The sequence below is a fragment of the Chrysemys picta genome, chromosome 8, assembly GCF_011386835.1.
Source record: "Chrysemys picta bellii isolate R12L10 chromosome 8, ASM1138683v2, whole genome shotgun sequence".
NCBI lineage: Eukaryota > Metazoa > Chordata > Testudines > Emydidae > Chrysemys > Chrysemys picta.
Genome location: NC_088798.1, coordinates 71,979,186 through 72,004,195, shown reverse-complemented (window position 1 = coordinate 72,004,195; position 25,010 = coordinate 71,979,186). Strand labels below are relative to the sequence as shown.

The window sequence follows — 25,010 nt, the reverse complement described above, 5'->3', positions numbered from 1 at the left end:
CCTCCTGCCTCCGTTCCTGCAGAACATCCACAAGGTGCCGGAGCGTGTCCGTTTGCTCCCTCAGTAGTCCAAGCAGCGTTTGAGTCGCCTGCTGGTCTTCCTGCCGCCACCTCTCCTCCCGATCCATGTTTGCTTGGTGCATTTGGGACAAGTTCTCCTGCCACTGGGTCTGCTGTGCTGCCTGGGCTCGGGAGCAGGCCATAAGCTCCGAGAACATGTCCTCCCATGTCCTCTTCTTCCTACGCCTAATCTGTGCTAGCCTCTGGGAGTGTGATGCCAGCTAGGTTGTGAGACAGTCGCAGATGTGGCTGTGGGAATGGGAAAAAGGGAGTGAATTCCTCAGAAAGATAAATGTAGTTGTGAACAAAGAACATAGTCTTTCTCTGTGAACAAGACCATGCACAGCACCTATCACATGCGCACTCAGCACAAGGTCGAATTCTCGGCCTTCGCATTCAGTGCCTGGGGTCTTGCACAGCACATTTGAGAAGCGGGGCAGGACAACGGAATTTCTGTTGCAGGCAGACATGGTAAGCCGTAGACTTGTGGCAGCTTAAAACTTTATTAGAAATGGCCTCATTTCACATTGAAAGCAATGTCAGTCCCTGCTGCCAGCAATCCAGCAAGCAGGAACTCTGCCCCTGTCCCACTCCCTCGCGGCTGTCCCCGGGAACGATCCCTGTAGGCTGCCCCTCTCCCGCCTCCACCGCGTGGCTGCAAACCAGCGGTTACAGTTCTGTAAAGGAATGGGCAAGCAGTCCCAACACTAACATTCCCCTACCTAATTCAAAGCAGGTCACCATGAGCGACATCACCCTCATGAGGATCTCTGACAGCGAGAAAGAGAGAATGCTCCGGGAAAGCCTCCAAAGACCAGGGCCGTATGCCGCCCTGCTGTGCAGAGCAATGATTCCCGAGTACTTGATTGTCTCGTGGCGCGGCAACGTGTCATACTACGGAGGACCCAATAAGGCCGCTCTCCCCAGGAACCTGATGCAACGGCTTTCCAATTACCTCCAGGAGAGCTTCATCGAGATGTCACAGGAGGATTTCTGCTCTATCCCCGGACATATAGACCGCATTTTACTCTAGCTGCACTAGCAGTGACAAAACAGTAGAGCGGCTTGGGCAGGACACTCATGCAAAACCGGACATTGTTAGATTTTTTTTCAATAGTTGCACTGCCCATGACTGAACCGTTAAGCGCCTAGGGCAAACTAATCATGAGAAACCCATTTTTGTTATTGTTAATATTCCTGTTCTGTTAAAAATAAATGTTTAGATGTTTACAACACTTACTGGCTGATCCTTCCCCAGATTCTGTGTCCGGGGTAACGGCTAGGGACGGTTGGTAGGGGATCTCTGTAAGGGTGATGAAGAGATCCTGGCTGTCGGGGAAATCAGCGTTGTGAGCGCTGTCGACTGCCTCGTCCTCCATCTCCTTCCTCATCTTCCCTGTCCGCTAACATGTCCGAGGAACCGGCCGTGGACAATATCCCATCCTCAGAGTCCACGGTCAGTGGTGGGGTAGTGGTGGCGGCCGCACCTAGGATGGAATGCAGTGCCTCGTAGAAACGGGATGTCTGGGGATGGGATCTGGAGCGTCCGTTTGCCTCTTTGATCTTCTGGTAGCCTTGTCTCAGCTCCTTGATTTTCATGCGGCACTGCGTTGCATCCCGGCTGTATCCTCTCTCTGACATGTCTTTAGAGATCTTCTCGTAGATCTTTGCATTCCGTTTCTTGGAGCGCAGCCCAGAAAGCACGGACTCATCGCCCCACACAGCGATCAGATCCAAGACTTCCCGATCCGTCCATGCTGGGGCCCGCTTTCTATTCTGAGATTGCACGGCCATCACTGCTGGAGAGCTCTGCATCGTTGCCAGTGCTGCTGAGCTCGCCACGATGTCCAGACAGGAAATGAGATTCAAACTGGCCAGACAGGAAAAGGAATTCAAATTCAAATTTTCCCAGGGCTTTTCCTGTGTGGCTGGTCAGAGCATCCGAGCTTGTACTGCTGTCCAGAGCGTCAGAGTGGTGCACTGTGGGATAGCTCCCGGAGCTATTAGCGTCGATTTCCATCCACACCTAGCCTAATTCGACATGGCCATGTCGAATTTAGTGCTACTCCCCTCGTCGGGGAGGAGTACAGAAGTCGAATTAAAGAGACCTCTATGTCGAACTAAATAGCTTCGCGGTGTGGACGGGTGCAGGGTTAATTCGATGTAACGGCGCTAACTTCGACAAACGCCTAGTGTAGACCAGGCCAAAGAAACATGGTATATTTTCTGCTTCCTGATGGATGAGCAGAAATTTTTATGCAGGAGAATAACAAATAGTGAGTAATCAATAAGATGCTGAGATGCCTTGGTGATGGGTGCAATATAAAAGCTTAGAATGTCCAGTGCTGTTTGCACAAAATATCTGTTTACTTGGAAATAAGGTTTTTTTTTTTTTTTAATTAATGGAGATATCCTATCTCCTAGAACTGGAAGGAACCTTGAAAGGTCATTGAGTCCAGCTCCCTGCCTTCACTAGCAGGACCAAGTACTGATTTTGCCCCAGATCTCTAAGTGGCCCCCTCAAGGACTGAACTCACAACACTGGGTTTAGCAGGCCAATGCTCAAACCACTGAGCCATCCCTCCCCCCTGTATTTTGTGACATACAGCCATTCCCCAAACAAGCATGGACAAAAACCTATTTGTGTGATTTTTATTTACGAATTAGTGTTTAATTTCATAGTGCCCAGACATCGTATCAGGATTGGGATCCTGTGGTGTTAGGTGCTGTGACATGCCCGGAGGAGCTTACAGTTGAGGCTGGTCAAAAAAATAGAATGCCGTTTCCACAAACACACAAACCGCCCCCCCTCCCTAAAAACACACACAAAACACCCAAGGGGGGAAATTCTTTTGATTCAAAGTTTTTCTTTTTCAACAACAACAATTTTTTTAAAAAAATTGTAACACTCACTCAAAACTGATGCTGGGTTCACAAAGGGAGGGTTTATGGCCTGTGCTATACAGGTCAGACTAGATGGCCCCTAGTGGCCTTAAATCTAGCAATCGATGAACAATCTTCATTTGGTTTCAGTTTTTTTTTAAATCATTTCAGGTTTAAGGGTATTGGTTTGATTTAGTTTTTAACTGTACTTTCTTTTGCTTTCTACTCCCCCCTGCCCAGTGGGGGGGGGGGAGCATCAAAAATTGTTTCAAAAGTTCTCATTAAAAATAATCAGTTTTGACCAAACCTATATATTTTCATGAAATCTTAATTTTGCTTAAAAAGCTGTTTTTCATCTATTTTTTTTCCCATTCAGCTCCACTTACAGTTGAAGGTCCTGATGCTGCAAAGACTTATGCATATCCTTAGCTTTAACTTCAACACTGAACTTTGAGGTCAGTGAGATCACTCACATGCTTAAAGTTAAGCACATGTATAAATCTTAGCAGGAGTGAGGTCCAGGAAGACAAGTGACATGAAAAGAGTGAAGAGAGAGGTTTACAATTTTATATATATAAAATATATAAATCATGCATTTGCAGTTTTTAAAAATTATAAATATGCCCCTCTACATAGCCATCATTAACTGGCTGGTTTCCTAGAGGCAGCATAACAGAGGAGGGATAAAAAGGAACCTTGACCTAGAGTCCTGCAACCTGACTCAAACCTGATGGGATCCAACTACAGGGGTTGAATCATGTGGGAGAACAGCCAGACCCTTTTGGTCTTGGGTCAGCTTGACTCCCCTCCTCCTGCCCCTGGGGTCAATATGGCAGTGCATGCCCCACTCCTGCTGGCTGCCACCACCTCACTGCGTGGTGTGTGCTGCAGAGTGGGTGTGCCAAGGAGTCACAGCACCTCTCACTGCGCAGCACCCACAGCGCAGCAGGGGTAACCACTGGCTGGAGCATGGTATGCAGCCATCACTGCACCAAACCCACAGGCAGGAGGAGAAGAGCTGACCTCTTGTATATATTCAGATGGAATATATGAGCCAAAAGTTTTCACATGACCCTGTCACTGTCCAACAGGAAACAGTGTTAAACAAGGTTTAGGCAAACACACTGTTAGAAAGCCTTATCCTTCTATTGAAGATACAGAAAAGGAGGAAAAACAGTTAGAATATTTGAAATGTAAAAGTAGTAAATAAGGCTTTCATCTTAACAAGAACCCTTGTTCCCTTTTAACTGGAATTTTTAGAAGGAAACTCCGCTTGTTGGACAGTCTCTTAAATGGTATCAGAGAGGGGAATAACTGGCCTTTTGTGGAAAAGAGAAGAAGTTAGTTGAGATGAAGTGGGACTGTTGTTGTTGTTAAAGCCAGATCCCATTTCCTGAAAGACGAAACAAGACAAACACACACAGAAGGGGAAAGAAAAGAGCAGCAAAGACAGAAAATGCCGCTCGTCTCTGGTATTGACTCACCTGCAGCCTCATTGCTGGAAAACACAGGCCCAGCACAAGGTCTGATCAGCCCCTCTGAGACCAGGCAAACTTAGACCAGCATCAGGCTGCTTAGGGGATTACTTTTAGTCGTCTCTCTGGTCAGAGGCTCACAGCAGTGTTGCAAAATTGGCTCTTATTAGACAAAAGGAAAAGGGAAGGGGGAAGGGAGAAGGGGGAGGGAGAAGTAGTAAGATAGGAAAGGAAAAAGACATTGAGGGGGACTGGGGGAGAGAGACAAAGTCTCACGTCCCAGGTGGTGTTGAGGTTTCAGCTGGTGCAGGTGACAATGTCATCTGGCTCCCTTTCTTGTTGGCCTGGTCTTGACAGGACTTATCTCAGGATTAGGGTGAAGAAGACCCAGGGTCCCAGGAGATGATGGGTGTGGCAGCCAGGATGGTGGAACTCCCTCCAGTAGTCAATTTTTCTCTAGACGTTTCTTTAAGGACCCCAAAAGCCAGTGATGGTGGAATAGTCCATCCCCTCATTCTTTTGTTAACCAATTAGGCCTAATGTCCTACATAGCAATTTTGGTTCATTGATTTTCAGTCTCACGCCGTTCTTGTTCACCAGGCATGATCCAAGCACACTCCTTTAGTTACATCAAGAGCCTTTTTTGTCTGCACTAATTCAGTCTTTGCATCTCCCTTAGGTTATTGTGCCATCTACGACCTTACATTCATGTCTCACAATTGAGCTCACAGTCAGGGTAAACTTGTAGCCCAAATATCACAGCAGACCCCACAGGCAGGAGGTGGTGGCGCAGATTCAGGTTTGGTGGGAAGGGTCAGTTTGTGTAGTCTTGGGTCAGGTTAGGCCAGAGCAGACTTCTACCTTGGGCCAGATTCACGAAGGGATTTAGGCATTCCCATGCTCAGCATCTAAACTTTTAGGTAGGGTTATCATATTTCAACAATCAAAAAAGAGGACGGGAGGAGCCCCGCCCTAGCCCCGCCCCTGTCCTAGCCCCGCCCCTGTCCTGTCCTAGCCCCGCCCCTGCCCCTTCCACTCCCTCCCACTTCCTGCCCCCTCAGAACCCCCAACCCTCCCCCCCACTCCCTGTCCCCTGACTGCCCCCCAGGACTCCACCCCCTCCCTAAGCCTCCCTGCCTCTTGTCCCCTGACTGCCCCCTCCTGAGACCTTCCCCACATCCTAACTGGCTCCCTAGGACCCTACCCGTCCTCTGACTGCCCCAACCCTTATCCACACCCCCACCCCCTGACAGCCCCCCCCAGAACTCCTGACCCATCTAAACCCCTCTGCTCCCTGTCCCCTGACTGCCCCCTCCTGGGACCCCTGCTCCTAACTGCCCTCCAGAACCCCACCCCCTACCTAAGCCTCCCTGTTCCTTATCCCCTAACTGCCCCTTCCTAAGACCCCCCCCCAACTGCCCCCCAGGACCCTACCTCCTACCTGTACCCTGACTGCCCAAAACCTTATCCACCCCCCCCAGAAAGCCCCCCCTGAACTCCCGACCCCCCCCCACTCCTTGTCCCCTGACTGCCCCCTCCTGGGACCCCTGCTCCTAACTGCCCTCCAGAACCCCACCCCCTACCTAAGCCTCCCTGTTCCTTGTCCCCTAACTGCCCCCTCCTGAGACCCCCCCCCCACCTGTACCCTGACTGCCCAAAACCTGACAGCCCCCCCCGAACTCCTGACCCATCCAACCCTCCCCCCTGCTCCCTGTCTCTTGACTACCCCCCACCCCCGAACCTCCGTGCCGCTTCTCTGGCCCCCAGCCCCCTTACTGTGCTGCAGATCAGCGCGCTCGACAGCGGGGAAGGGGAGCAGGCTCGGAGCTCCAGACGAACGGCCGGCGATCTGTGAATGCAGGGAGGAGGGAGGGGGAGAGGGAGGGGGAGGGGGAGGGAGGAGGGGAGTGGTGTCAAGTTTCAGGAGAGAGGAGGGGGGAAGTGACGGAAGGGCTCTGGCTCTGGCTGCCAGAGCCCGGGCTGCTCTGTAAGCCGCGCGCACGCTCTGCATGGGGGGGGGCGGGAGGAGGGGAAGTCCGGACATTGACAAATTCCCCCCGGACGCTATTTTTAACTCAAAAAAGCCGGACATGTCCGGGGGAATCCGGACGAATGGTAACCCTATTTTAGGTGCCTAGAAAATCACTGGAACAGCACTGATCCCCAAAGCCTCAGTTAACCACAGGGGCTCCCTATACAATGAAGAGGGGGAGATAAGTGCCTTATGCATACTAACCCCTGGACTGTGGGATATTCTCATCTGGGGCTCCCTCAATGCCTTCTGTTGAAGTTATTCCACTTCAATTAAACAATTGAATAATTAAAGATTAATTGGGTCAGAGAAAAAGTGAGACTGACTCTGTAGTTCAGCTGAGAGATGGCAAATCCCTTCTCATCAGTCAGAGAGGACTTGAACTGGGGGTCTTTCACATCTTGGGTGAGTACCTATGACACTTCCTGGGGGTAGCCAGGGTTGTGAAGCACCTTGCTACCACCTGCCCCTAGCATAAGGAAGCCTTGTCTGTGGCCTTGGCTACACTGGCAATTCACAGCGCTGCACTTGCTGCGCTCAGGGGTGTGAAAAAACACCCCCCCCTGAGCGCAGCGAGTGCAGCGCTGTAAAGCGCCAGTGTAATCAGCACCTGCAGCGCTGCACGCTCTCTCGCAGCGCTGCAAGCTATTCTCCTCGGAGAGGTGGAGAGAGCTCTCGCAGTACTGGCGGCGCGACTACACTCGTGCTTCACAGCGCTGCCGCGGCAGCGCTGTGAATCCGCGAGTGTAGCCAAGGCCTGTGACTGCTGTGGGTCAGTTCCCCGACTTCACCAGCCATGGGCAGCACAGGCACTGCCTCCCAGGTCTCTGCAGGCCCCGCTCTCTGTTTAGAGGTTAACGGGGGGGTGAGGGGAGAGGCCAATACCTGAGCACACAGAGGTCCCTGTGGAGCATCCAGCCCCTGTTCCACTGACAGTCATAGAATTCAGACCCACTATTCTCAAAGGAGTAGTACACAGTAGTTTACCAGTTATACCTCAGGATCACTGTGCTGCTCAACACACAGCACTTAGATACATTTGTGGTAAAAACAAGAAGAAGTTCATTTAACAAAGAACAGAGGTTCAAGAAGAAGCAGGTATAATTAATGGAAACAAATGGTTGCATATATATTAAAAAAAAAAAATCACAACATGCTCACATCCTCCAGCAAGTGACCTGTGCCCCATGCTGCAGAGGAAGCAAAAAAACCCCAGGGCCTCTGCCAATCTGCCCTGGAGGAAAATTCCTTCCTGACCCCAAATATGGTGATCAGCTAAACCCTGAGCATGTGGGCAAGACTCACCAGCCAGACACCCAGGAAAGAATTCTTTGTAGTAACTCAGATCCCACCCCATCTAACATCCCATTACAGGCCATTGGGCATATTTACTGCTAATAGGTCAAAGATCAATTAATTGCCCAAATTAGGCTATCCCATCATACCATCCCCTCCATAAACTTATCAAGCTTAGTCTTGAAGCCAGATATGTCTTTTGCCCCCACTGCTTCCCTTGGAAGGTTGTTCCAGAACTTCACTCCTCTGATGGTTAGAAACCTTTGTCGAATTTCAAGTCTAAACTTCCTGATGGCCTAAACTTTATATCCATTTGTTCTTGTGTCCACATTGGTACTGAGCTTAAATAATTCCTCTCCTTCCCTGGTATTTAACCCTCTGATATATTTATAGAGAGCAATTATATCTCCACTCAGCTTTCTTTTGGTTAGGCTAAACAAGCCGAGCTCTTTGAGTCTCCTTTCATAAGACAGGTTTTCCATTCCTCGGATCATCCTAGTAGCCCTTCTCTGTACCTGTTCCAGTTTGAATTCATCCTTCTTAAACATGGGAGACCAGAACTGCACACAGTATTCCAGATGAGGTCTCACCAGTGCCTTGTATAACGGTACTAACATCTCCTTATCTCTACTGGAGATACCTCGCCTAATGCATCCCAAGACCGCATTAGCTTTTTTCATGGCCATATCACATTGGCAGCTCATAGTCATCCTGTGATCAACCAACACTCCGAGGTCCTTCTCTTCCTCTGTTACTTCTAACTGATGAGTCCCCATCCTATTACTATTACTCCAATAGGAGGTCATCCAGATCTTCCTGTATGATATCCCAGTCCTCCTCTGTATTGGCAATACCTCCCAGCTTTGTGTCACAAACTTTATTAGCACACTCCCGCTTTTTGTGCCAAGGTCAGTAATAAAAAGATTAAATAAGATTGGTCCCAAAACCAATCCCTGAGGAACTCCACTAGTAACCTTCCTCTAGCCTGACAGTTCACCTTTCAGTGTGACCTGTTGTAGTCTCCCCTTTAACCAGTTCCTTATCCACCTTTCAATTTTCATATTGATTCCCATCTTTTCCAATTTAACTAATAATTCCTCATGTGGAACTGTATCAAATGCTTTACTGAAATTGAGATAAATTAGATCCACTGCGTTTTCTTTATCTAAAAGATCTGTTACCTTCTCAAAGAAGGAGATCAGGTTGGTTTGGCATGATCTACCTTTTATAAAACTATGTTGTATTTTGTCCCAATTACCCTTGACCTCAATGTCCTTAACTACTTTCTCCTTCAAAATTTTTTCCAAGACTTTGCATACCACAGATGTCAAACGATAGGCCTGTAGTTACCCAAATCACTTTTTTTCTCCTTTCTTAAAAATAAGAACTATGTTAGCAATTCTCCAGTCATACGGTACAACCCCTGAGTTTACAGATTCATTAAAAATTCTTGCTAATGGGCTTGCAATGCCAGTTCCTTTAATATTCTTGGATGAAGATTATCTGGGCCCCCCGATTTAGTTACATTAAGCTGTTAGAGTTTGGCTTCTACCTTGGATGTGATAATATCTACCTCCATATCCTCATTCCCATTTGTCATCCTGCCATTATCCCTAAGCATCTTATTAAAGACTGAGGCAAAGTATTTGTTTAGATATTGGGCCATGCCTAGATTATCCTTAACCTCCACTCCATCCTCAGTGTTTAGTGGTCCATTTCTTCTTTCTTTGTTTTCTTATTTATATGGCTATAGAACCTTTTACTATTGGTTTTAATTCCCTTTGCAAGGTCCAACTCTACATGGCTTTTGGCCTTTCTCACTTTATCCCTACATGTTCTGACCTCAATCAGGTAGCTTTCCTTGCTGATCCCTCCTATCTTCCACTCCTTGTAGACTTTCTGCTTTTTCTTAATCACCTCTCTAAAATGCTTGCTCATCCACCTTGGTCTAAAACTCTTGCCTATGAAATTTTCCCCTTTCTTGGGATGCAGGCTTCTAATAGTTTCTGCAACTTTGACTTGAAGTAATTCCAGGCCTCCTCCATCTTTAGATCCACAAGTTCTTCAGTCCAATCCACTTCCCTGACTAATTTCCTTAATTTTTTAAAGTTAGCCCTTTTGAAATCAAAAGCCCTAGTCACAGATCTATTTTTGTTTATCCTTCCATTTAGTTTGACCTGAATTAGCTCATGGTTGCTCGAACCAAGGTTGTCCCCTACAACTATTTCTTCTATGAGGTCTTCACTACTCACCAAAACCAAATCTAAAATGGCATCCCCTCTTGTTGGTTCAGCAACTACTTGGTGAAGGAATCCATCATCTATCACATCCAGGAAAATCTGAGCCTTATTATTATTACTAGCACTTGTCCTCCAGTCTGTATCTGGGAAGTTAAAGTCTCCCATGTTCACACAATTCCCATTAGTATTAGTAGTATATCCCTCGATAGTATTCATCACCAGGCATTTTTTGACAGATTTCCACGCCCCATTTGGCACTTTTGTCCCGCCCTCCTACCCCGTTTCCGTTGGTGCCGAAGTTTGGTGCTGTCGGCCATTTTGAATTTTTTTGTGTGTGTGTGTATGTGTTTGAATAGGGGAAGTGTTGTGTGTGTTTGTGCTTGGATACATTTAGAGAAAAAGGTTGAAAGACTAGAGTGAGAGAGTTTAAAGACGAAAAAGAAAGTTTGGTTAAGGTTTAGAGAAAAAAGGGAAAGAAAGGTTATTTGGTTGTGATTGAATAAGGAGAGCTGTTGGTAAAGGGCAGGTTATTCAAGAAAAGAGTGTTTGTGTTACTGAACACATGCAGAGCAAAACATCCTAACCCGCCACTGTCAGTAGTGAAATGATAGCTTGAGTCCCCACTAGCTTTGCACACTCAGCAGCTGACCTCCCAGTGATCTGCCACACACCCTCTGTCCAGAACCTCACTGGTCACCCCCTCCTACAATGTTGCTTCCATAATAACGTTCCAAAGGTTACTTTAATCTCAATACCCAATTTGACCAAAGTAAATTAGTTTCTGCCAGTTTCACTAAACAAAGTGCTTCATTACTCCTTCTATGGAGCCTGAAAGAGAGGCTGTGTCACTACCCAGGCCTGCTTTCAGCTATTGGTATCCCTCCTCCCACAGTTGAGCAGGTGTTATGGTGAGTCTGCCTCAGTTTCCCCTTTGTTCAGCCCATCAACATTTAGCCCCATCTCTGGTAGTTCCTTGTTGTGACTCCAGCCCTCTAATCAGCTCATTAGTAGCCTTTCCCCTCTTTGGGGGTAACATATCTGCTGGGTCAGCAAGCCAATAACCCTAGTAAAGAGTCAACAGACTCAGACATCTTGGGGTTCAGACCCCTCTGCTGGGATTGGGAGGGGAATATAGTCTCATCCATTTCTCTGGGTTCTAGTCCAGGGACCCTGTGTGTGAAAGTGACCCCACTTTCTCCCATTCCCTTATTACTTCCTACCATGCTGCCCTTGTAGGCTATCTCCCAGACTCACACTATGTGATCCTCTTCCTCTGGATGTCCAAGTACCTGAGTGGCTTCCCAGCAGTCCACTGATGACAGCCTCTGCTCTTAATAGTTCCTCCACCTCTCTGGCAGCCCTTTCTGCACTGCAGCCTTTTTATCTTCCTAGCTATTGCAGAGCCACCAATCAGCCCCAGCTGAGGAGGCAGCTGGTCTCTCTGTTAACCCTTTAGCAGTTGGGATAGTATGGGGTTTGTACACCCTATGACAGACACATATTAGCTTTAAGAAGGCCTGGGATGTCTTTGGAACAAAGACCCCCCCCACACCTCCCACAATCCAAAAGGAATCCTGCAAAAAGTGTAAACTTGGGTGAATTGCTAAGGAGGAGTACAACAGACTAGCACAAGCACGTAGGGACAAAATCAGAAAGGCTAAGGGACAAAATGAGTTACACTTGGCAAGGAGCATAAACGGGAATAGGAAGATGTACTTTAAATACATTAGGAGCAAGAGAAAGATGAAGGAAAGTGGAGGTCCTCTTCTTAGCAGAGGAGAGCTAATAATTGATGCTATCAAGAAGGCTGATGTGTTTAATGCCTATTTTTGCTTCAGTCTTCACTAAAAAGGTTAATGGTAACCAGATACTCAACACAATTAATATTAACAAGGGGGAAGGAACTCAAGAGAAAATAAGGAAAGAGTAGGTATTCAAGTACCCCAGGTGTATTCAAGATGTATTCAAGTTGGCAGGGTCTCATGAAATTCGTACTCAGGGAACTAGCTGAAGCAATCTCAGAACTGTTAGCATTTATCTTTGAGAACTCCTGGAGGATGGGTGAGGTCCCAGAGGATTGGAGAAGGGCAAACATAGTACCTATCTTTAAAAAGGGGAACAGCGAGGACCCCCAAATTTCTAGATGAGTCAGCCTAATTTCAATAGCTGGAAAGATACTGGAACAAATTATTAAACAATCAGTCTGTAAGCACCTGGAGGATATTAGGGTTATAAAAATAGCCAGCATCAGGGCTGGCTCCAGGCATCCGCGTAGCAAGCAGGTGCCTGGGGCGGCCAATGAAGAGGGGGGCGGCACGTCCGGCCGTTCGGCAGCAATTCGGTGGCGGGGCCGTCACTCCCTCTCAGAGCGAAGGACCTGCTGCCGATCGTGATCGCGGCTTTTTTTTTTTTTTTTTTCTGCTTGGTGTGGCAAAAACACTAGAGCCTGCCCTGGCCAGCATGGATTTATCAAGAACAAATCATGCCAAACCAATCTAATTTCCTTCTTTGACAGGGTTGCTGCGTGGATGGGGGAAGCAGTAGATGTGATATATCTTGATTTTAGTAAGACTTTTGTTACAGTTTCACATGACATTCTCATAAGCAAAGTATGGAAATGTGATCTAGATGAACTTACTATAAGGCGGGGTGCACAACTGGTTGAAAGAGTGCACTCAAAGAGCAGTTATCACTGTCAAACTGGGAGCGTGTATCTAGTGGGGTCCCAGGGGAGTCAGTCCTGGGTCTAGAACTAGTCAATATTTTCATTAATGAGTTGGATAATGGAGTGGAGAGTATGCTTATAAAATTTGATGACACCAAACTCTGAGGGATTGCAAGCACTTTGGAGGACAGGATTAGAATTCAAAATTACCTTGACAAATTGGGGAATTAGTCTGAATTCAACAAGATGAAATTCAATAAAAACAAGTGCAAAGTACTTCACTTAGGAAGGCAAAATCAAATGCACAACTACAAAATGGGAAATAACTGGCTAGGTGGTAGCACTGCTGAAAAAGAGCTGGGGGTTATCATGGATCACAAATTGAATATGAATCAGCAGTGTGATGCAGTTGTGAAAAAAGCTAATATCATTCTGGGGTGCATTAACAGGAGTGTTGTATGTAAGACACTGGAGGTAATTGTACCTCTCTACTCAGCACTGGGAAAAATGTGGCTAAATTGGAGAACAATAAAAATGATAAGTTTAGAAAACTTGACCTACGAGGAAAGGCTAAAAAACCAAAGGACTATGAACTGGGGATATTTAGTCTTGAGAAAAGAAGACTGAGGGGGGACCTGATAGGGGCTGTTATAAAGAGGACAATTACCAATGTTCGCTGAAGATAGGACAAGAAGCAACGGGCTTAATCTGCAGCAAGGGAGATTTAGGTTAGTTATTAGGAAAAACTTTTTAATTCAGGGGAGTTAAGCTCTGGACCAGGCTCCAAGGAAGGTTGTGGAATCCCCGTCACTGGAGATTTTTACAAACAGGTCAGACAAACACCTTCCAGGGATAGTCTGGGTTTCGTTGGTCCCGTCTCAGTGCAGGGGGCTGGACTTCAAGACTGCTTGAGGTTCCTGCCAACCCTACATTTCTATGATTCTGTGATGACAGCCACCAGCACTTTCCAGCATAACAGCTCCACCCACCCCACCCCCAGCTTGTGTCCTTGACCCCAGCACTCATCTTCTACACCTGCTCCTTCTCAGTGTGTTATCCTTCCTGCACAGCTAACCTTGTCCCAGGGAATCAGCCTCACTCTTGCCATCTGCTCCTACTGCCTCTGTGTTCTCAGCTGCTCCAGCCCCAACTGTGACCCCCATCCTGCTCCTTCTTGCTGCAGCTTTCACCTGCCAGACCTCCCCTCCCCCAGAGACCCCACTCCCTGCCTGGCCTGGCTCTTGCAGTTCCTGTGAATATCCCTTGGCTGTTGGTACACATTACCCTGGATTCACCACATACCCACTGTATAAACAGAGATCATTTAATGGCTGCTGTGACCGACTTGGGATATAATGGAATATGACGTGAGTGCTGGCTGACGCCTCTTGCCTGCCTGACAGAACTGTCTAATGCAGCCATCACTCCCAATCCTGCCTGGTAAGAGACCCCAACAAGGCATAGGGTTTAGAATGCCATAATTGTGTGACTCCAGTGTTGCTGTGGTTGTGTTATTTTCACATCCAGCAGACCCAGCTCTGTATATAACAGACTGCACACTCTGACATCCTCTAAAACAATACCATCAGCCTGGGTGCAGATATGGGCGCTTCCTACTCATGCATTGCATGCCTCACCTATGCACACATGCACACACGCACACACAGAGGCTCTGCTAAAACCAGGAAACAATGCTGACTGTGCCTGTGTCATATACATGACCTGGCACTGTCACAAACCAACTATACATCAGTCTTGCAAAACTCTGCTCACCCTTAGTGGGGCTGGAAATTCTCATGCTAGTTTTGCAGAGCTGATACATACACATACAGAGACTGTGTGTGTGTTTGGTGTCTGAGTGCTTCTAGGGACCCTGTCACCATAGTATCTGAGTGCTTCCCAAGCAGGAGCGGCACCAGGGTTTTTGGCATCCTAGGCGGGGGTCCTTCTGTGCTCCCAGTCATCGTTGGCAATTCTGCGGTGGGGGGGTCCTTCCGCGCTCCCGGTCTTCGGGGCACTTCGGCGGTGGGTCCCGGAGCGAGTGAAGGACCCGCCGCAGAATTGCTGCTGAAGACCTGGAGCGTGGAAGGACCCCCGGCCGCCAAATTGCCGCCCTCCCCCCCTGAATCCTGGTGCTCTAGGCGACCGCCTAGGTCACCTAAATGGAAGTGCCGGCCCTGTTCCCAAGTATTTAAAAAACAGACATGATAACACATTTTTCTCTATCTTCCAGGTCTGTATGAGAAATAGCTTAATTAGGGAGTGTTCATGCTTGCTGCTGGGAGTGGGTGGGTGTGTTTGCTGCATGTGAACAACTTATTCATGAGAAGCTAAGTAGAAGAAATGAGTTTTGCATTCATTTTGAGTGCAATGTGGCCTATAGTCATTCTTCTCACTTGTGGGAGTGAATTTCAGGTCCAGCTCCTGTGAAAGTTCTGTCCCTGGCACTCACAAGTCTCTCTTAGGCTCCCCAATACTCACAGATCTGCTGGCTGACACTTGCATTGTTTGGCTGGAATGCAGCTGTTGTGGGAGGGTGGGGAGGTTTTTTAGGTAGTGAGGGCACGTGCATGGAGGGCTTTGACCATTACAGCAGAAATCCTGAGCTGGACTCTGTATTCCATAGGGAGCCAGTGCACAGCGTGGAGCGCTGGGGAGATATACTCCTGGCAGCCTGTGCTGCTGTGTTCTGTACTAGTTGGAGCCATTTCAGGCTGTGAGGCTTCATTCCTAGGTAGAATGAGCTGCAGTAATCAAGTCTGGAGATCATTGGTTCATGGGTTATCATGGCCAGTTCTGTATCTGATAGGATGAGGCACATTCTTCTGGTCCGTTGCAGATGGGAATGGGCACTTTTGCCATTGTGGTATTATAGCATTAAGTCCCAAAGGACCCCAAGGGGGCAAAATCACACAACAATGAACAGGCAGAGGCCTTTGATAGGGGGGGAATGTTTGAAAGGAGGCCAGGTGTGATGCTGGCGGACCAGGTGCCAAAGCCCCAGGTCTCACTGAACACCATGGCTGGAAGCCATGCCAATTCCCTTCTGTATTAGTATAGCTCAAAGAGATTGTTAAATATATGAGAATGTATTTGGTGTTTAAACGTCATGAAAATTAATGGATGCTGCATGCATTGTTTTTCCTTATCTGTATCCTGTTATAAAGTAATAGCAAACATTTACATTGCATATATCCTGTAACCAAATAACACATCAAATGAGAAAGAAGCCTTGGGTAATGCAAATGAAGAACTTTAACAGAAAAGTGCTAATTCTTGCACATTTCAAAGATCCCCGGAGTTATTCAGGGAAGCCCTAAGAGACTTTTGGGAAACTGGCAGATAACTACATTTCTGCTACCATTTGGGAATTAGAGACTGTGACTCACCTGCACATATATTTTACCTGTTGTAACCTCTCAATAACTCCCATTTATTCTTCCTAGCTAATAAACCTTTGGTTAGTTTACTATAGAATCGGTGACCAGCATTGTCTTTGATGGGAGATCTAGAATACAAATCGATCTGGGTCAGCGACTGGTCTCTTGGGACTGGGGGTAACCTGAATATTTGTGATTTTTGGTATAAGTGACCATTTATCATATAGTCCAGCTTGCCTGGACTATAAGATAGACTGGAATGTCTAAGGGGACTGTCTGTGACTCCATTATAATATTACTGCAGTACTTTAGGAGTTCACATTTGTTACTGGCTTGGAGAAATCTAATTACAGAACCAAGTTGGGATGTTTGCCCTGCTTCTGACAGTGTGCCCTGAGGTGGGTACGCATGGTTGTGAGGCCTCCAGACAGCGGGACACCAGGTCTTCCAAGTGCTTCCCTATTTGCCCCCACTTGGCCAGGCTCAGCTCTAGACAGCTGCTGTTCACTTGGACACTGGATGTGTAGGAGATGTAGAGTTCGGTGTCCACTGTGAGCTGCTGGCATTCACCTAGGTTGTCTCACCAGCTCTCTTGGTGGCTTCTTATATCATGTTAAATACCATGGTGGGGAGGGCTGGGCCCTGGGGGACTCTGGGGACAGGACCAGTTCCCAAGACAACCTTCTGGGTTCGGTCTGAGAGGAAGGACCCAGAACTGCTTCAGAATGTTCCCAATCCTGAGTGCAGCCTTGGCAGATGGGACAAGAGTGTTTGGTGACCAACAGTATCACAAGCTGCTGAGAGTTCAGTTGGCTGAGTCTGTGTCTGGAGTTCCCTTGTCTAGGGGCAGTGAGAGTCATCTCTGTACTGGGCTTTGGCTTAAGGCCTGGCTGAGAGGAAACCAGGATTCTCACATCTAAGAAGTTGTTTTTATTGGGCTAGACACCAGGCAGTAGTTTGTGAAATCTCTGCCATCAAAAGAGCACATTACTGCTGTCATAATCCTACACACACACACACCCCATGAACATGCACACATGCGGGCGTGCACACATGCACTGACAGACACAATCTGGTGCTATTTGTGTCATAAATGTACCCGCTAGTGCAGATAAACTCATGTGTCTCCTCAACCCCCTCCCCATCCTACCCCGCTGCAGGTACTGCCACCCTCTTGCTAACTAGTATTTGCAGCATTGTCCTTTCAAAATGTCTCCTTGCTCTCTAGATGGAGAAGTGCTGCTGTGGAAGAACAGGGGCTGTAGACATGGAGGCGATCGCTATTGTTTCGGCGATGTTACACGGCGTACCTGCCTCCCCCACCCCACAGATGTGTGCAGCCTGCAAATCCAGGCTCTCTCTTGTATGCTCCTGCCAGCTGCTGCTGGCTTTGTCCCTTGGGAGCTCCCTGACTCCCAACCCCCTGAACTTCAGTGGTTTTCTGGGTGTCCGAGAACAGGCAGGTGCCCCCTGGGAGTCGGGACTGACAGCAGAAGGGACAGAAGCAGCCCGGAGCCTGTTTGGGTTGTTCCTTCCCGAGAAGGAGAAGGATGCTCCCGGCTGTAGCCAGCGGCAGGGATGCTGGGTTGCTAGGAGACAGGTGAAGAGAGAGGACCGATGTTCAGAGGCGGGAAGCTCAGGTACCTGCTGCCCTCTGGCAAACGCTGCCCAGGAATGGCAGGAAGGACAGTGGCGGCTGCACCCGGGCTGCTGAGGCGGCCTGGAGCCCGAAAGCAGCCGGTTGCAGGTCGGGGATTCCGGGGGAGGCCCGGGGCGGGGAGCTGCGGCGGATGCTGAAGCCCAAGCAGAGCCCCGCCAGGCTGCGGGAGGCTCCGGGTCAGGCAGACGATGCTGGAGCTGCCGGCTCCCTTTGCTGCTCCCGAGCCCTGCCGGTGCTAACCCCACTCCCCGGGGCTGACCATCCCCTCTGAGCCCCGCCGCTGTAAGTACCTGCCGCAGCCCGCGCTGGGAGCGCCAGGACGGCTGCTGCAGGGCTGCGGGGCGGCGAAGGGGCCGAGGAGAGAGCGAGGCACAGCGAGCGCTGCTCTCCGAGCTGCAGAGCCTGAGTGCGGAACCGGTGCCCTTGGGGCCCCGCAGCTGCGGCCGGAAAGGGCAGCCGGAGCGGGGGGAACGAACCCGCCAGGAAAGCCGCAGCAGGGCCCCGAGGGAGAGACACACCTGGGAGGGCTGAGTGCGGGGCTGCTGGAGCCCGAGGGACGGAGCCTGCGGCTGCTCGGAGGGGGGATGGAGCGAGGCGTGCAGGGCTCGCGGTGTCCTTGGGAAACCCGCAGCAGCGCAGGGAGCGAGGAAATGCAGAGAGATGCGGACAGGTAAACAAAACAAGAGGCAGAGGCTCCCCGGGGTTCCTCTTACTCCTGCCCTTGTGTCTGACCCTTCCCAGAGCAGCCGGGAGGGGCGCCCCGTGTTCAGGAGACCCGTGGGGCATGGGGGGGGGGGTCCAGAATGAGGCTTCCACCCCATGCCAGTTACTGACGCTGCTGAACCCTGAGAAATGCCAAGCTGCTTCTCAGGAGGGGACTCTGTACTGATGGTGACACCAGCCAGAAGGAGAACTGAAAACCAAGTGGGAAAAAGTAAAGGCCGTCCCATCCCAGTACCTGTACATCAAGGCTGTATGGTATGGCAGAGGGCAGTGTGCCAATAGAGGTATGGCGAGGCTTGATGGAATGGCAGAGCACAGTGTGCCGGTAGCAGTACAGCATGGGGGTACGGAATGGCAGAGGGCAGTTTGATGGTAGCAGTAAGGCGAGGAGGTATGGAATGGCAGAGGGCAGTGTACTGGAAGCGGTATGGCTAGGCAGTATGGAATGGTAGAGGGCAGTGTGCTGGTAGCAGTGCGGTGAGGTGGTATGGAATGACAGAGGGCAGTGTGGCGCTAGTGGTATGGTGAGGTGATATGGCGTGGCACAGGGCAGTGCACCGGTAGCAGTAGGGTGAGGCGGTATGGAACGACAGAGAGCAGTGTTCCAGTAACGGTACGGCGATATGGTGTGGAATGGCAGAGGGCAGTGCAGGTAGCGGTATAGTAAGGTGGTATGGAATGGGCAAGGGCAGTATGCCAGTAGCAGTTCAGCGATGCGGTACGGAAATGCAGAGGGCAGTGTGCTGGTAGCAGTATGGCAAGGCAGTATGGCATGGCAGAGGACAGTGTACCAGTTGAGGTACGGCGAGCTGGTATGGCATGGGCGAGGGCAAGGTGGCGGTATGGCGTGTTGGTATGGAATGGCAGAGGGCAAGGTGCCAGTAGCAGTACGGCAATGTGTTATGGAATGGCAGAGGGCAGTGTGCCAGTAGCGGCATGGTGAGGCAGTATGGAATGACAGAGGGCAGTCCCAGTGGTTGTACAGTGAGGTGTTATGGAATGGCAGACGGCAGTGCCGATGGCTGTACGGCAAGGTGGTATGGCATGGCAGAGGGCAGTGTGCCAGTAGTGGTACGATGAGGCTGTATTGAACGGCAGAGGGCAGTGTGCTGGTAGCTGTATGGCTAAGTGGTATGGCATGGCAGAGGGCAGTGTGCCAGTAGCGGTATGGCATATCGGTATGGAATGGCAGAGGGCAATGTACCGGTAGTGGTATGGCAAGGCGGTATGGCATGGTAGAGGGCATGTTGCCGGTAGTGGTAAGGTGAAGCTGTATGGAACGGAAGAAAGCAGTGTGCTAGTAGCTGTTTGGTGAGGCTATATGGAATGGCAGACTGCATGGTGCCAGTAGTGGTATGACAATGAGTTTTGGAATGGCAGAGGGCAGTTTGCCAGTAGCAGCATGGTGAGGTGGTATGGTATGACAGAGGGCAGTCCCGCTGTCTGTATGGTGAGGTGGTATGGCATGGCAGAGGGCAGTGTGCTGGTAGTGGTATGGCCAGGGCCGGCTCCAGGCACCAGCATTCCAAGCAGGCAATCTGCAAGGGGCGGCAGTCCGTGTGTTTTTGCCACCCCAAGCAGCGCGCTGAATTGCCGCCTTGGACGGCAGGGGCAGTCCGTGTGCCATTAGGGTGGCACTAATGTGGGGGCGGCGGCAATTCAGCGGCAGCTTCTATGTTCAGCTGCCTGCAGCGGCAATTCGGCAGCTTCTGTCTTCCGGATGAAGGCAGAAGCTGACGCCGAATTGCCGCCGCCGCGGAAATGTGCATGCCGCCCTAACGGCACATGGACTGCCCCTGCCGTCTGTGACGGCAATTCGGCGCACTGCTTGGGGCAGCAAAAACAGTAAAGCCGGCCCTAGGTATGGCGAGGCAGTATATCATGGCAGAGGGCAGTGTGCCAGTAGCGGTATGGTGATTCGGTATGGCAGAGGGCCAGGTGCCAATAGTGGTACGGCAATGCATTATGGAATGGCAGAAGGCAGTGTGTCAGTAGCAGCACAGTGAGGTGGTATGTAATGACAGAGGGCAGTGCCAGTGGCTGTATGGCGAGGTGGTATGGAATGGCAGAGGGCAGTGCCTGTGGCTGTACAACAAGGCTGTATGGTATGGCAGAAGGCAGTGTGCCCGTAGTGGTACGGTGAGGTGCCATGGAATGGCAGTGGGCAGTTTACTGGTAGAGGTACGGTGAGGCAGTATGGAATGGCAGAGGGCAGTGTTCCAGTTACAGCATGGTGAGATGATGTGGAACGGCAGAGGGCAGTGCTGGTAGCGGTACGGTGAGGCAGTATGGCCTGGGCAAGGGCAGTATGGCAGTAGTGGTATGGCGAGGAGGTATGGCATGGCAGAGGGCAGTGTGCTGATAGTGGTACGGTATGTCGGTATGGAATGGCAGAGGGTAATATGCTGATAGCAGTAAGGTGAGGCGGTATGGAATGGAAGAGGGCAGTTTGCCAGTTGCGGTATGGCTAGGCAGTATTGCAGAGGTTAGTGTGCCGGTAGCGGTACGGTGAGGCGGTATGGCACAGCAGAGGGGAGTGTGCCAATACGGCAAGCCAGTATTGCACAGCAGAGGGCAGTGTACCAGTAGTGGTATGGCGAAGTGGTTTGGAATGGCAGAGGACAGTTTGCCCGTAGCTATATGGCTAAGCAAGATGGCAGTTTGCCAATAGTGGTAAGGCTAGGCAGTATGGAATGGCAGAGGGCAGTGTGCCAGGTGCAGTACGGTGAGGCGGTACTGCATTGGCAAGGGCAGTATGCCGGTAGTAGTACTGTGCGGTGGTATGGCATGGCAGAGGGCAGGGTGGCGGTATGGTGAGTTGTTATGGAATGGCAGAGGGGAGTGTGTCAGTAGCGGTATAGCGACGCGGTATGGCATGGCAGAGGGCAGTGTGCCAGTAGCGGTATGGTGAGGTGGTATAGAATGGCAGAGGTCAGTGTGCCAGTAGTGGTATGGCGAGGCGGAATGGAATGGCAGAGGGCAGTGTGCCAGTAGCAGTACGGCAAGGTGGTATGGCATGGCAGAGGGCAGTGTGCCGGTAGTGGTATGCTGAGATGGAATGGCAGAGGGCAGTATGCCGGTATCGGTATGGCAAGGTGGTATGGAACAGCAGAGGGCAGTGTGCCTACGACGAGTCGGTATGGAATGGCAGAGGGCTGTGTACTGGTACCAGTACGGCGGAGCAGTATGGCATGGCAGAGGGGAGTATGCCAAGGGGTGAATGTCAGGGCTCTGAGTCGTCTTCCCTGCTTTTTCCTAGATCCCCATGTCGGAGCAGAACAGCACCAGTGATGGGGATGCGGATCCCCATCACAGCATGTCTATGCTCTTGCTACTTGTGCTGGTCTTCTTCATCATGGGACTTGTGGGGTTCCTGATCTGCCATGTCCTGAAGAAAAAGGGCTATCGCTGCCGGACCTTTCGTGAAGAACTAGACCTGGAGCACAAGGAGGTGCTGACGGAGCTGCAGGCCAGTGAGTAATGGGGCAGCAGGGTGGGGGAGGGGCTTTCAGCTGGACCCGTTCTGCATGTCTTGGCAGCCCCAGCTCACTAACAGACTGGAGTGCTGAACCTGGGGAGCCTATGGACGGCACTGGTGGGATAAGCTATACAGCGAGTGTGAGTGGGTCATAGTGCGTAAATGGCAGTATAGTAAATGGCAAGAAACATGTGCACTGTACATGTCACATGAGTGGGAGGGGCCGGGGGAGCAGAAGGAGCAGCCAATATCAGGGTGGAAGATAAAGGGCCCTCATTTTAACATGTCACCAATAGGGTAAGTTCAGCCCTGGTGTAACTGAGTACGAGTCCCACTGATTTAATCGCGCCTGCTTTCGCTAAGGGCTGAATGTGTAATTTACACTCCTTTTCCATTCACACTGACTGCCAGATCAGTGGCAGTTCCATTTAACGTTCACAGCAGCCGTGTAACTTACACCATCATTATGTCACCACTGAATTTGGCCCTGAGAGTAGAACTCTCTTTGACTGTGTCTGGCTCAGAGATACAGCAGTGACATGCCTGGGGGATTAACAGGGCCAAGATCATGAGGGAACGAAAAGCAGGGGTGCATTGCCTATGGGCCCATCTCTGTTTGGCCATTCCAACCCTGCCACAGGAAAGGGAGAGCCACACACCTCCACTATCTTAACTGAGAGAGATCTCTTGGCATATCTGAGGCCACCAGCACTGGTAACAAATGAGTGTCTGCATCTAGAGCCTGCTGGGCGCTGGGTCAGGATGACAGCACAAGGTTGCTTTCATAATATAATCCCACACACACTTTGTAAAGGCAGAGCTGCTGCAGAGTGTGTTGCTCTGTAGCAGTGTTAATATCACAGATGGTTCTTAATGGAAGCTGGAAACTCGGTTAAGGTTCCAACACCTCGTTTCTGACTCACGTCCCCATCTATTTTTTAATCTACAAGCAGGAGACCCTCATCAGCTGTGACACAAAATGCCAGTCTGTCTTGTTGGGTATGTTCTTCAGCTGTATGTTTCTATAGCCTACATGTACCCTTCAGCCTAGATCAGGAGAGGGGGCGTTTCTACTATGGTTCAGGAGGCTGCCAAAGCTGTCTGTCTGTGAGATCTGGACCCCAGGCTGGAAAGGGTCCTCAGATCTGGCAGTGCGGACCTGAAGGCTGTTAGAGACCCCTGCCCTGCTGCCCTGTACCAAGCAGGACTCAGACTGAGTGAGCAGAAGAGCACGTGAGGGAGCTACAAGGTGGCTTGCCATCCCCCTAGTTGACTTGGTGTGAGAGCTGAAGGAAGGGGATTTAGGGCAGAATCAGGTGCTGCCAAACAGGGCCCTACAGAAAGCAGCTCGCGTCTCCAGCCATGGGGAGAGGAGTAGAAGTAAAACCCTGCTTGGTATATGAAGTGCTCTGGGTATGTTGCTGGGTATGTAGAGTGGGTGGGATAAAGTTGGATTTCTGGCTGGAATGTGAAAGATGGCATCTCCCATCCCTATGAGCAGGGTGATCAGGTCAGGTGTAATAGGGCTGCTAGTACATTTCTGGGGCGTGTAATCTACTCTCTAGCCCCAAGTGGGACAGCAGCTGAGGGAGGGGATGGTCTACAGATCGCAAGTGAGGCATAAATGCAAGATGATGCAGTCTCTGGCTGGGAGCAGGAGGGTGGGCTGGAGGGTGACTGAGCCTCTGGCCTGTCTAGGGGGAGAAGGTGCAGAGGGAGGGTAGGCATGACATTGGGGAAAGGTCCATGTTGCCAGTGGGGAAGGATGAGGGGGCAGCATTAAGTGGCTCTGGTTTGGAGGTGGAGGAGAGGATAGAGTTAAGGTTGGTTTGGAAGTATGGAAGTTTCACTGAAAATCTCCTGTATTAATTGTGTTCAGTCAGACACTGAGCCATTCTGTCAGTGCTGTTCTGAGGGGGGACGTATTATCAGCCAGAGCTCAGCCTTAGCCAGGATTGTTTGGTAATTTCCTTAGCTCAGACTGGCTGAGCAGCTCTTGCATAACTGCAGCGAGTCCTGCATTTCAGCAGTGGGTTTGGGAGAGCTGCGGGCTCAGACTGCACAGAGCATCTCTAGCTGGCAGTGCTTACACCTTCCATGGAGCACATGTGGCTCTCACCACCATCGAACCCCCTCCCCCAACTGCACTGGTGGACTTTCCAGGAAGCCCCAGACCCAGGTTTGAGTAGCTTGGCTTAATGGAAACATATCTGGGCTTCCCTGAAATCATTAGCTTTGTACGCTCAGCCACTAGAGGGCTCAATCCAAAGCCCATTGAAATCAGTAGGAGTCTCTCATTTGCTGGATCGGGACCAGAGATTGCAGCCGTGGGAAATGCTTCATTTCAGGCCTCCCTAAAGTTACAAGCTCTGCTGGCATGGTACTCAGGGGTCCGCACTTCATGGTACAGCTCAGCTTTTAAATAACTAGAAAAGTTTTCACAGGGCTCAGAATCCAGGGCCTCTATGGGAACCACTGAGGAGGCCCCTCCTTGACATTTCGTTCTGCTCATTGCAAGCAGAACACGTGAGGCTCTGAGAGTGGCCAGGCAAACCTAGCACCCCTACATGAGCGTGGCCTTGGGGAATGCATCCCAGGAAATGTTTGTGATGTCTGATGACAAATCACTCAGGGGCGTTTGTTCAAACCAGGTCTTAAATCAAAATAAATCATATGGTGTATCCTGGAAAACTGAACGAAAATTACAGAGCTAGGATTTTAAATGTTCTGGGGTCTCCCAGTCCTGCTGGCAGCCAAGGGGGTTCTGAGGGCCAGGTGTGAGCAGCAGTCAATTCAGCAGCCAGTCAGCTACAGTAATGCAGGGGGAGCTGTGCCGCTGGTTTAGGGAGCAGCCTGCTTTGTCTCTGGTTTTTGGAGTTCTTGTGTGCTGTTGTTCTGAATTGTAAATAATAAAGTAGGGTCAGATTGCAAGCACCCAGCAGGAGCATTAGTTTGTTTAGTTAACGTCTCTGTGTGTGTGTGTGTGTGTGTGTGTGTGTGTGTGTGTACACACTAGGAACATAACAACCCTTCCTCACTCTAGGTGGGGAAGATGGGGCAGGCTGGGCCCAAGGCCAAAGCATCTGACACCATGTTCCCCTTGACTTAAGGAAGAAGAA

General features: G+C 50.1%; 1 protein-coding gene and 1 long non-coding RNA gene across 4 annotated transcripts in view; one reads left to right on the top strand and one right to left on the bottom strand.

Moving 5' to 3' along the window:
- Positions 1–2,401: 2,401 nt before the first annotated feature.
- On the bottom strand, positions 2,402–6,269 carry LOC135973299 (uncharacterized). Its single transcript, XR_010590107.1, has 2 exons — positions 6,194–6,269; positions 2,402–5,330 (listed from the first exon to the last, which is right to left on the bottom strand). It is a non-coding gene; the product is annotated as an uncharacterized LOC135973299 (long non-coding RNA).
- An 11,204-nt stretch (positions 6,270–17,473) lies between these two features.
- The window catches only part of RELL2 (RELT like 2), a 64,736-nt gene continuing 57,199 nt past the window's right edge, over positions 17,474–25,010 (top strand). The window contains exons 1-2 of one of the 3 annotated variants that reach the window (XM_065554806.1): positions 17,474–17,670; positions 21,673–21,886. In XM_065554806.1, the coding sequence (XP_065410878.1) occupies positions 21,679–21,886 (208 nt within the window). In that variant the 5' untranslated portion in view covers positions 17,474–17,670; positions 21,673–21,678. Of the gene's footprint in view, positions 18,361–21,672; positions 21,887–25,010 lie in introns of all 3 variants that reach the window. The other 2 variants (XM_065554807.1, XM_042840743.2) reach the window with 2 other exon arrangements.